Source organism: Camarhynchus parvulus, chromosome 5 (genome assembly GCF_901933205.1).
Source record: "Camarhynchus parvulus chromosome 5, STF_HiC, whole genome shotgun sequence".
Lineage (NCBI taxonomy): Eukaryota > Metazoa > Chordata > Aves > Passeriformes > Thraupidae > Camarhynchus > Camarhynchus parvulus.
The window spans coordinates 28,749,799-28,763,025 of NC_044575.1; the positions used below are offsets into that span (position 1 = coordinate 28,749,799).

General features: G+C 41.9%; 1 protein-coding gene across 4 annotated transcripts in view; it reads right to left on the reverse strand.

Moving 5' to 3' along the window:
* Positions 1-13,227, reverse strand: part of RAD51B (RAD51 paralog B) — a 395,953-nt gene that overhangs the window by 145,208 nt on the left and 237,518 nt on the right. For 2 of the 4 annotated variants that reach the window (XR_004060744.1, XM_030948815.1), the window contains exons 9-10: positions 10,596-10,749; positions 9,658-9,776 (exon numbers count right to left, since the gene is read on the reverse strand). Coding sequence is in view for 3 of the 4 variants with exons in the window: in XM_030948815.1 (XP_030804675.1) it covers positions 9,674-9,776; positions 10,596-10,749 (257 nt within the window). In the remaining variant the exon portion in view is untranslated. The remainder of the gene's footprint in view (positions 1-9,657; positions 9,777-10,595; positions 10,750-13,227) is intronic. The other 2 variants (XM_030948812.1, XM_030948814.1) reach the window with 1 other exon arrangement.

The window sequence follows — 13,227 nt, forward strand, 5'->3', positions numbered from 1 at the left end:
AAACTCACACAGAAGTCAAATCAAAATCAGGAAAGTGATTCTGTATAAGCAGGATGGGAATTTGTATCCATTCCCTCTGTGCAAAGGGACTTAAGCTTACAAACAGAACATTCTTCAGACAATTCAGACCAGAGCCTAAAAGTTCCATCTGGTTCTCTCTCTCTCCCATTTTTATGCTGTTTTACTTAACTGTAAGTACAATGTTTGTAAAGGGTGTTGGATTAATAGCATCACAGACAGAAGCTCTCTTTTTTATTCAGAACAGATTTTGTTACAGTAATCTTATTCCTCCCACCCTGACCTTTAAGTGGCTCCCAATAAAGAGCAGGAGGTATTGCCCAAATTTCTGAAAATTTCTATCTATTAACATGAAGGTGCACAGTTATCAATTAGACCAAGGCAAAAGGCCACATTCTCAGTTACAGAACTGAGAAAATATGTAAAAATTAAAACAACAGCATCTCTGTGACTAAGTAGGTCTCATCAAGGTAACAATTCTATTTTCTGTGGTGTGTTTGAAAGAGGGAAAAAAAGGTATTGATAATACTAGAAATGTTGCATTAACCACTACTGGAGATAAGAGGCCAGACAAGCATTTTAATAATCTAAAATTTAAGTGCTAGCTACTGTCTTCATTGGGTATTTGCAGTTTAGAACAGTTTTGATGTCTGCAAAGAGGAGAGACAGAGGAATGCAAGGTGACTTCTAGAGCTGAGGCTTAGAAAAATCACCTCTGGTTTCAACATAAACTGGAAACAAGGAATTAGAGAACAAGTTCTGCCATAAAGCTCCAGCCACAGTCCCAGTTTCATTAACCTTTGCTTATGAAGAGAAGTTTATGGCATGCTGAGGAGAGAGATTCCAGACTGAACTCAGTGACCACACTGAACATCAGTTCAGCAGGTGAGTTCATCTACTGAGCAAGCTGGACCAGGAAGCAGGAGTACCTTCACTATATACCAGGAGATACAAAGACTTGCAAGTGCCTGAAACAAAGGCAATAAATGTTAAGCAAGATCAAGCTTATTGGCACTCAATGGCAGTGAAGAGATTCCAGCTCTGCTCCCAGCTGCAAAAGCTCAATCACTTAGCTATGATTCAGTTTCCCTGGTTAATGACACCTGGCAAGGGCACCGCAGAGATCAGTCTGCAAATGCTTTTGCATAGTAATTTGAAAATATAACATAATAGGAGATTACTAACTTGTAACTGTGTAGGTTAGCAGCAACCAAGAAGCAGCCTCTTCTGAGAGTGGGCTGGTCTGTCAGTCAAAGATATCTACCAGAAAGAGCCCATCTCTGCCAACAGCCTCAGCAGGAAGACCTCAGTGTAACTTAATGACTGAGTTGGCCTCTCTGCCTCACAGATATCCCTGCTTCTCTGTTTAGGATGCTTTGAACTACAGGTGAGTGAGTTTGAAGCTTGTACAGCTCTGACAGCAGAATAATCCTCATTAAGAAAACTTGCAGTAGTTATTAAAGAAATAACAGAGAAGAGAACAAGATGAACTATTTAAAGGTTTCTTCTGGTCTTTTCTAGTTGACATAGAGCCTTTTGATTTCTATTTGGATTCCAGATAATAAATTGATTAGTGTTTTATAAGCACCTGAGTAAGTGAATTCTTGTTCAAGAATGATGGAAACATTTCTCTCTGAAAGTGTCCTGTTAAACAGGAGAGGGCCATGCATCCAGAATCCAGACACATTTAATGTAGACAGGGCTCCAGTGATGGCTAGATTGCATGACCACCCCCCAAAAGTTCATTAAGAAGGAGGGTAGCTGCAAAGAGAGACATGAACAAACACTCAGATCAGCCAAGCAAGTCACCTGGTGATGTCTGAGCTCCAAACACTTACTAATGAACCATCACTGTTTTTCTGGCATCCTTTCATCTGGCACTTTGCTGGATTAAGTCAGTATCGTGCTATGTTGATAACCATCTGTTTATGCTACAGTTGTGCCTTGTGTCCAGTTTCATACTGTTCTCATGCTGTTCGAGATTATATTGCTGCTTATGCTTGTATATGATCTATAGATAAGCAAAAGACTTCTGTCATAAGGGTTATCAGTTGACAGCACTTTAATCAGAAAAAAACCCATAAGCTTATTTATGTATTTTTAAGAATGTGGTTTGTAAGCATGCATGTAAATTTAAAGCAATAACAATATTGTGTCCTGATTCAATATATTCAATTAATAGTTGAGGTGAGGCACAAGTCTCTGAAGTAAACTGTGCATCCTAAGAAAAAAAAAATTTCTTTAATGGAAGGGTTTGCAGAATTTGAATATGTGCTTCTGCAGTCTTTTCACAGCTATTTTTTCAAAAGAAACAGAAGGAAGAGCTGTAAAAAATTAATCTCACCACCTGAAAAAAATCTACTTTTCTGTAAAATTTCCTATTATTTTTTTCCTTGTATGACTCCATACCATCACTTTTACCCTAAAAAGAACTATAAAAAAATATTTGTGTTTTTACAGAATTGACTTTCCATATGATAAGCATACTATATAAGAAGATGGCTCAGAACAGATACACACTTTACAACATTTCCAATAGCCATCTCCTGGTGAAGTTATAGCCCAATATTTGTACATTTTGAAAGAAATGCTTTAATAATATGATTAAAAATGTAAGGTAAATAATTGCAAATCTCATAAATGTAAAACATAATCCTGACTCCCCTTTGCTCTCTTCCACCCCCCCCACCCAGCAAGTACCAGGGTTACTTCACCACAGTCATTTTGGAATGCTTATTCAGGGCTTATTCATATGATAGTAAGAGAGCAAGATGAAACAGCTGGTCTGTAACCAAGGACACAACAAAAGTTATGTTTGGCATTAGTCTGAACAAGATAAGGGAGTTTTGTTCTGTTTTGTTTCATTGAGAATGAGTCACCATACGCTTACTCATTTGAAACACTTTACCTGCACACTTTACCATTTTACCAGGAAAATTCCTGCCCAACAGCTCACTTAGCACAGCTTGAAAGCTTCAGTCCATATCTCAATCCTAAAACCAGTTTTTCTCCAGATATTCAGCCCCCTGATCTGGAAGAAATGGATGGGGAGCAGAATGAAGCCCCCACAACCCAAGGGGAAATGCCCAGTGACCTGCTTTGCCACCTAGACACACACAGGTCTGCAGGGCCAGGTGGGATCCACCCAAGGGTGCTGAGGGAGCTGTTGGAAGAGCTCACTGAGCCACTGCCCATCAGTCACCTGCAGCCCTGGTCACCCAGGGAGGTCCCAGGTGATGGGAACCTGGCAAAGGGGGCACCATCTACAAGGGCCAGAGGAGGACCTGGGAACAACACGCCTGTCATCCTGACCTTGGTGCTGGGGCAGCTCATGGAGCAGACCATCCTGAGCACCAGCACACAACACATGCAGGACAACCGAGGGACCAGGTCCAGACGGCATGGGTTTGTGAAAGGCAGGTCCTGCTTGACCAACCTGATCTCTTTCTATGACAAGTGACCTGCTCAGTGGATAAAGTCATATCTGTGGATGTCACTACCTAGACTTTAGCAGAGCTTTTGATGCAGTTTCCCACATGGAGCATTCTCATGGAGAAATTGGCGTGCCATGGTGTAGGTGGGTCTACTGGTTGCTAGGTGAAACACTGTCTGGGTGGCCGGGCCCAGAGAGTGGTGGTGCATGGTGCTACATCCAGTTGGTGACCAGCCACCAATGGTGCTCCCCAGGGCTGTATGTATTAGGGCCAGACCTATTTAAGGTCTTCATCAATTGTCTGGACAAGAGGATAAAGTGCACCACCAGTCAATTTGCAGGCAACAGCAAGTTGGGCAGGAGTGTTGATCTACTGGAGGGTAGGAATGCTCTGCAGAGGGACCTGGACAGGCTGGATTGATGGGACAGTTATATGGCATTCAATAAGGTGAAGTGCTGGGTTCTGCACTGGCATCACAACAACCCCAGGCAATGCTACAGGCTGAGGGAAGAGGGGCTGAGGGTGCTGGTTGACAGCAAGTTGAACATGATCCAGCAGTCCTGGTGGCCAAGAAGGCCAATGGCATCCTGGACTGCATCAGGAACTGTGTGGCCAGCAGGACCAGGGCAGTGATCGTCCCCCCATACTCGGCACTGGTGAGGCTACACCACAAATCCTGTGTCCTGTTCTGGCTTCTCCATACAAGAAGGACATTGAGGTGCTGGACCAGGTCCAGAGAAGGGCAACAAGGCTGGTGAAGGGTCTGGAGCTGATGAGGAGTGTGTGAGGGAGTTGGACTTGTTCAGCCTGGAGAAAAGAGGATTCAGAGCTCATTGCTCTCTACAACTCCCTGAAAGGAGGTTGTAGGTGGGTGGAAGTCGGTCTTTTCTCTCAGGTAACATGTGACAGAACAAGAGGAAGTGGCCTCAGGTTGTGCCAAGGGAGGCTTAGATTGGGTATTGGGAAAAATGTTTTCACAGACAGGGTTGTCAAACATGGGGACAGGCTGCTCAGGGAAGTGATGGAGTTTCCATCCCTGAGGGTATTTAAAAGACATGTAGATGTGGCACTTGGGGACATGGTATAGTCGTGGACTTGGCAGTGCTGGGTTAATGGTTGAACTCCATGATCTTAAAGGTTCCAACCTGTATGATTCTGTGATTCTAAATGCTCTTTCTTGAAAATACCGCAGGAAAGCCCTGGCTTGCTATAACACTCCTATATGCATTTTTCCTCTGAAAATTTCAAAACATGTTACAGAGATTAACACAATACTACGAGTCTCACAAATCCCTTGGAAATTATAAAATAAACCAGGCCCATAGAAGCTGCCATACCAGATCTGGGCACTGTCTTATTTAATCCAGCATCCTGCCTCCAATGGACAAGAACAAAATGTTAAATATAGCATGGCAATGTATTTAACCCTACCAAAGACAGCTGAGAACACACGAAAAAAAGTAACCTTAAAGCCTGCTGACTCCAGTTCAGGAAGGAAGGATAATTATATACATAGTGGTAACTGAGGAGTCTGATAGTTTCTAGTGCAGCCCCATTGGTTTTGGCCCAAACTCAAAGAGTCTGCATGTTTATGTATGCATTTCAGGAAAATAAATGTCATGGTTAGCTACTTAAAAGAGTGCTTAGGGAGAACAAAGTATCAGTATCCATAAAGATAATTCCCTTCATGAAGGTATTTGTGTGAAACAATTAACTTTTCCCATGTTCTCACATGTTCTTATGCCACTGTGCTGCTGTTGAAGCTATGCAGCTCAGTCCCACCTCAGTAGCTAAAAGACTCCTGCTGTTGTCCATGCTTGTGGGTTTTGGTGACATAAATGAATTTAAATGCAGACTGGAAATTTCTTTTGGCCCTCCCCCAGTGGTGCTGCTTCTGTCCTGGAGGAAACAAAAACCAGAACCCTGGCTTCTAGAAGGAAGCAAAAGAGCAAAGTTCATCTGTTTGTTCAGAAAGCTGTTCCTCTCCTAGCAATAAAGCAAACCCAACTAATTTTCAGGCAGGCAGGACATCCCAGAAATTTCATTACTTTGCTGAACTGGCTGCTGTCCTATTAATGCTCACCAGACATAGGAAGGGTGGGGTGGAAAAAGGGATAGTTGGCTGGAAAGTATCTACTGGACAAACAAAATAAATTTTTTACTTAATAGATAAAAAAATCCCAACCGTGTAGGAATTCTATGTTCAGTTTCCTAAGATTTGTTACATACTTGCTCTGCCACCTGCTGCCCTGGCATTCCCCAGGGTTTCAGGAACAGAGACTGTGTCCATGAGATTTCCCAGAAATAAATACTGTGTGACTAAGAACAAGCATCTAGCAGCCCAGTGGGCTGTCCAGGAGATACCACAGCTCTGGAAAACAGCTTGCTTGAATCCTCCCGAACAATCACAGTATCACTCTGTGTTTTGAAGGACACCACCCTTGGCCCAGTGCTTCTCAAGAGGTGCTTTTTCTCTTGATGGGCGGCATTCTGCAGCAAGGATTGGCAGGCTAGCTCTACTAACTTGGAAGTCAGATACAATGAGGGAAAGTCTCAGACTGTCACCACTGCTCCCGCTCCTCCAGGGAAAGAAAGAGAGAAAGTAGATGCAGAAAGAGAATATTCTGGAGATCAAGTGACTGACTAAAGAATGAATTTTACTTTTTGAAAAAAATGAATTGTATCCATTGTGGAAGGAAAAGGGACGTGTATGTCTGGTTGAAGCAAGGTCAGGTGACATGGGAAGAATACAGAAATGCTATTGGCCATGGTAGGGGGAAAATTTTTGTGGTCAAAGCTCAACTGGAGATTAAGCAGGCCAGAACTGTGGGGGACAATACAAACAGTTTTTTTCAAATACATTAATCGCAAAAGGCAGCATAGAAATAACATCATCCCATTACAGGCTGAGGATTGTCAACCTCACAAACAAGGATGTGGACAAGGCAGAGGTGTTTAAATGCATTCTTTGCCTCCATCTTCAAAATCTGCTGCTTCAGCTGGATCCCTACAAATCTATGGGGCCTGGTGGGACTCGTCTGAGGAGCTAGCTGATGTCATCACAAAACCTGTCTCAATGATTTTCAGCAGTCTTGGGAATCCTGAGAGGTCCCACCTAACAGGAAGCTGGCAAACATTATCCTGATTTTCAAGAAGGCCAAGAAGGAGGACCTCAGAAACTACAGGCCTGGCAATCTCAACTCAGTGCCTGGTAAAATCATGGAAAAGATTATTCTGGGAAGTACTGAAAAACACCTGGAAGACAATGCAATCATTGATCACAGCCAGCATGGCTCCATAAGGGGAAAGTCCTGCTTGTTGAACCTGATTTCCTTCTACAACAGGGTAACCCACCTGAAAGACCTAGGAAAGCCAGCAGATGTAATCCTCTTGGACTTTGCAAAGCTTTCAGTATCATTTTGGACAGATTGTCCAGGTCACAGATGGATAAACACATCATGCACTGGGTGAGCAACTGCCTGTAGCAAGCTGTAGTGAGCAGAGTGACATTAGAGCAGGGACCTGCCACTAGTGGGGTTCTGCAGGGCTCCATCCTCAGCCCTGTGTTCTTCAACATCTTCATTAATGACTGGGACACAGGATTCAAAGGGATACTACCTAAGTTTACCAATGGCACTAAATTGTGAGCAGTTCTCGAGTCCCTCAGAGGCATGGAGGCCCTGCAGAGAGACCTCGACAAATTAGAGATGGGCAATCACCAACGATATGAAGTTTCTATGATTCTATGGAAACACAGCTTATTCCTTATACAGTATTGATTCTGTAAGGTTACAAATGTGGAAAAGCAGGAAAAACTTGGTTTTGAAACTACTTTTCACCCTAATCTCCGGACCAACTGTATGCTTTCAGTAATTCCCTGGGGCAAAATTTCACTTTAAAACAAAGACTACAGATAATCACAAGGTTTAGGGGTTTTGTTTGTTTGGTTGGTTTTTTGGTCTGTTTTTTTTTTTTTTTTGTTAGTTGTTGAGTTTTTTGTGGTGTTTTTTTTAAGTATGAGAATTTGTAAATGTGATTACTGACTTGGTAATTTTTGAATCTTCCTGTTAAGCTTCCTTAAAAAGTGCTGGCTTTCAAAGCACTGATATCTAGTACCTCCTGGCAGAACCACTTTACGATGACTGAAATGGCATCTCAAGAACTGAGGCACCTTTATTCACAGTTCATTGCTGAAAGTGGGTCTAAAGCAATTATAAAGGAGCATATGTGTGTAAAATGATAGTAATTTGATCAATACAGTGCTGCCATAGGTAGGGTAACTCCAGATCCCTTCCTCTAACTGGAAACTGCATGTCTAGCTGAAATATTTCTATGAGTTTAAGAAATGAGAATTTATCTGGAAAAAGGACACAGATATCAGCAACAGGAAAATACCTACAGCACATCATGGACATATCCCATTTCAGTTATGGACTTCACAGGCACATCACTATTTATATCACATTTCTGTTTCAAATTTCTTTGGTTTTAATAATATATATTAACATTTACTTTATGGTTGGTTTTTTTCACTGTAGCTTTAGTTCCTTTGCTTAATTAAAACAGAATGAGCACATAGCTTCACTTGTAAGCAAGGTGGTGCACCTGATAAATCCAGTAAGGAAGATAGGAAAAGTCTATTAAGCAGACCATAATTTCAAAGGCTTGAACACAATTTTTCATATATTTGTGATCTATTCGTTCCCAAAAAAATCAGGAAAAACTACATGCAATATCTGAATGTTCTTTAGGAAAGCTGTATCCCTTTTTCCACTACCAGAGGAATGTTCTTAATCTGTTTTAGCTGATTTTGTGCATCATGAAGTAGCACAGAGCCCAGTTTCTGCCCTTTACCCTCTGCCAACTCTACCTCTCATGTAACTCTGAAGTGATCCAGGAAATTTATGAACAGCTTTGTATTTTGCAAACTTAGTATTTCTGTAAAAAAAGACAACTCATTACAGACCAGAATATGAAGTAGTACATAAAAAAATTTCTAAGACCAGCAGCAGTAAGAGTATATTTCTATGCATAGCCTTTAGAAGTGAGTACAGAAGATGCCTTTTCTACCTGCATTTGACACACTTAACCTTCTACTTCAAAGTCCAGAGGACTACTGCTTCAAAGTAGTCAAAGTGCCCACGACTACCAAAGAAACAGGAGTGCTATCATTGCAATTTTACTTCTAATGAATAATTCTCTAATTAAACCAGATGGCTTCCTCTCCTCTGGCTCTAAAGACTGCAATTTAAAAGTGAGAAACCCTGTGTTGTGACAGTAAACCCAGGAGCACCAACCTGAACACACATGGGTAGTAATAGTATAGGAGTAAGATGGTACAAATATCACGTAGCAATTTTTCTGACAGCTCTCTACTTTAACTGGCAGGAAATCAATAACATTAAGACTGAGGGTCACAGCCTTTGGAAAGAGTTACATCAATGCAAAAACAGAACAGACAAAGCCAAAAGAGATTATAACCACAGATATCCCAAGGGACAGATGAAATCATGCATTGTGATGTTTTTAAAAACAAAAAAAAGTCATTCCCTCAATCATACCCCAAATGTCTTGTCTCTCAGTTTTCAGTTTTTTAAATTTAGAGGTGAAGATTGCAGTGAAAGATGTTACTATGTTTCACTTAAAAGCATAAAGTCTCAGTGAAAAGGGTGACTATTCTCCTACTTGCAGGCTTACTTCTGGGAAATTGGTACCATAATTACTGCTCAAAGTTAAGCTTGCTGGTGCAGGCAGCAAGCTTCTACTCGTAAACAGCAGTCATAGAAAAGAGAGTGCTCCCTGACCTAACAGTCACAGCTGAAATTGGGCACAAAGAGTGGACAGATGACAACAAAACAATCACGGCAGTGAAAAGACAAGGTTCCTCCTGTCCTAAAATTCCTGCGCAAGAAAGCACTTTAAGGATTACCTTTCATCTCCATGATGTAGAATGCACTAAAGGCTCAAGAAACTTGTACACCTGTACCAACTGTGACTCAGAAAGGCCCATCCTAATACATGGAGGCACTGGAGTGCTGGTCATCCCTTAAAAACAAAGGACACTGACCGACCTCCACCCCAAAAAAGCAACTGGGCTCTCGACTGCCAAGTTCTGGTTATGTAGCATTACCAGAGAGGCTGAAGGACACAGCCTGACCAAGCACTGCTGGTGTAGCTTTATTTAAATTCTCTTTGCTGTTCTCACCTGTCTTATTGGCAAGTCATGGTACTGTAGTATGAGCCTGGTGTTGACGCTGTGACTCCACGTGTTGCCAAGGGCTGCTGTCACATAACCAGAATCCCTCTTCCCACTCACAGAAGATCCTGAAGATGAACACGATACAAACTGCATCAGGACTGTGGCACAGAAAAGGGTTCAGCATTGAAACTTCATCAGACATCTCAGATTATTCCCTAAGCTAGGTAATTACCAATAGCACTTAAGAGATAGCACTGTTGCATTAATTTCTTACCTTTCTGGTGTTTTTATACAACTGTAGTGCAAGTTCTCCATCCCACTGTCTGACATCAACAATTAGTGCCAAGAATTAAGGAAATGTTGCTGATGTAACTGTACCCCCCTATACCCCTGTTTAGAGCTGGGAGGCACCATTCCACACCACCAAGAAGCAATACATGCACCCCTGCTTGTGGGTTCCTCACTACAAAGGGCCCAGACCTTCCAGAAGTAGCTAATGTTGGCATAAAACAGGCACAAAATTCACACCCAAAGTTCCCTCAAGTCATGTATCTGTTATTATGTAACAGAAGGAGTAACATATTGCTGTCGCAACCCTGTGCCAGGCATTTAAATAGTTAAATGTCTGGAACTTGCTGCTATTATGCTATGGAGATATCACTCCTCAGCAATTCCAAATTTTGCATTCCTTCAGGCCTAAAACCTGTCCCAAAGTGAACAGAAATGTGTAAGGTTTGTGGCAGGACAAGCTAATTGCTGTAATTTATTTTATTTTCTTATACAGGAGAAAGCACACTGTACCATACTGTGTCAGCCCCTCTCTGAAGAGGGCAAATCCTCTTCTATGAAGTTATTAAAATTTATGACTTTGGTGCAAAGCAGTTAGCAAACCTGGAGCAAATTTACAGCAAAGACTTTTTGCATGGTGAAAGGGAATGCCTCACTGGAAAGGTTTCCATTTTATAAGGGATCCTCCTGTGAACTGATGCATGAGGCAGATATAGAGGTACAAGAAGTGAAGCAAACAGGAGGAAGCAGCGCCAGCTTTGCAAAGAAGTTCAAGGGCAGTGACAACGTGCTGCATTCCTTCTTCTTGCTCTAAACACAAAAAGATAGTAAATGTCTCAGAGGAAGGAAAGAGGATATGTTAAGAAAACAGATTTATGTTGATACATGGCCTTAAAAAAACCTCGGACTTATGTTTTCTGTTATTTCAACCACTACTTAGACATTAATGAACTGGACAAAGGAAGTGGATAAATAACGCTGTTCCAGAGAGTGATTTTCTTTCCAGCATGCATTGCCTTGTGCTTCCAAACCCTGATGTTTTCATGCTTAGAGATGGGAGTATCACACCAACATTGGCCCAAGAAGAAAACAGGCTTATAAGACTGTGGTCTCTGCTCAGAGGTCCCCAAACTCTCCAAGCTGAACCATGGCAGAGTGGTATGGAGTGCTTATCCATGCTGTGGGGTAGATGCTTACACAGCACTTACAGTGTGCAGTCAGCTGATGGGCAGCAGTTCCAGTGTTTCCAGTGGGCTCAAAGCCAGTTCTTACTCCAGTCACTGCTGGCATCAGGGTTTCTGGTCAGGACACAGGTGATACAGGGAGTGCAGGGATTAGGGAGAGTTAGAAAACAGAGCTGACATACAGATGAGAGAAAGGTGACATCTCAGTATATGCATGCACTAAGGGAGTGGGTGTCCATAAGCACAGAGATGGGATCCTAGCAAGGGGAAGTGAAGGTGAATGTTAGAAGGCTGGAAGAAGATGTCTGAACAACACCCTGCTTTCTGTATCAGGTCCAGCTCTAGTAAAATGGGTGATTTAAATTCCTGTAAACACTCCCTCCTTCCTCACACACACAAAAAATAGCATGAAAATAATCTTCAAAGCAGACAGGCCAAGGACTGTATGAGATGCCTGTTTCACTGTCTCCTGTGAAAGTGAACTTTTCAGAGCACTGGCAGAGACACCAGCAGACACCGTATCTGTTCTGGACTGCAAACACAGAGGAGGAACTGGCTGCTTCACTCTCACTGAACAGCTGTCACAAGTGAAAATAAAGCTGCTTGTGGTCTGAGTCAAATGCAAAGTAAATGCCTCTCCACAACCAGGGGAAAAACAAAGAAGAAAGGGTGATTCTTCAACTGTGGCCCGCAGTGCTGCTTCCAAGCAGGGGAGGCTTGCAAAGGGCTCCAATGGCCAGGAAGGAGCTGTCAGTAGAACTGGGCCACAACACTTGGCCCTACTTATACATGAGAACTAGATTCATTTTGTTTCTGCCTATCAATGCAATGAAAACAAACTTTCTATGAGTAACTTCCCTGTCACTGAGAGAAATGACCCATTTAGGTAGGATGGGGAAAGTGGTTTTATTTCACCTTCCATTTTTCAATGGAGAGAACAGCAGGATTAAAACTATTCAGCTCAATAGTGCTTCTGGGATTATTCTATTATGCCCAACCAGAGCATTGCAAATACAGAGCTGGTCTCAAAGACCTTCTTGTCCTCTGCATATAAGGTGGTACATTTTAGAGACTAAATCCTCATGTAACCAAGTCCCAGTTGTTGCAAGTATGTTGGAAGGTGATTTAGTCATAAAGGCACTTCAGTTCCATTAGTTTCTAATCAGAGGAAAATTTGGATAACTAGACCAGTATCTTGAATCAAATGCAACAAATGTCCTAAAACAGTCTTTTTTAATGCAAGAAGTCTGTGCAGGCAAAATGTGACTACAGTCTTGATTAAAAAAAAACCCCAACATGTTCCTTGTTGGTATAACTGCACAGAACAATTAGTTCCACCTTGTCCACATTCTCACATATTGATTTTTTTTTTCTTCCCAGATGGACATATCATTGCCTGGCAGGTTCATCCCCAACACTGGGCCCTTTGCAATGTCTATCAATGGGTAATTTGAAAATATTTTCTCATCAAATGTTAAAAATGGATTGATGAACTAAATGACAGTGAAATAAAATAGTGAAGCAACAAGTTCCCAAATCTTTCAAATCTTAACATCAAACCATCCTGATAAAAGCCTGGCCTATCAAAAAGAAGGAAAAAATCTCTCCGAAAGTACAAAGAAAATATTTATAAAGAATTAAACTACTGAGCTCAACAAAAACAGCATGCCATGCAATAAGAATGAAAGTACTTTGCCTCTCACTCAGGCTGTGCAGCTTTCTGGTTCACTGGCAGAGCTCAAAGACCACTACTTGTCACCTGCATTCATTTAGTCTGTATTTTTGGTGCAGATCTCTAACAATGCGACCAGAAGAAAAAGAAGAAAAAATCCTCTTCAACCCCTAATCTATTTTTCCATCATCACCTCTTCAGAAAGTACAAGTATAAAAATACGCACTGGTGGAAAAACCCATCGCACAATAAAAAACAACCCACAGGACAAACTCATCTGTGAAGTAACTAACCACAGCGCTCTTCAAACTCCCACTGCTGCCTTCTGCCCTTTTCAGCCCTTCTCCACAGCTTTTTCTTAAGTCAAAAGGTGATTCTGATTCTCTTACCCTACAGTGGTGACTGTCTCACTCTCTGCACTGCTCAGCTAAG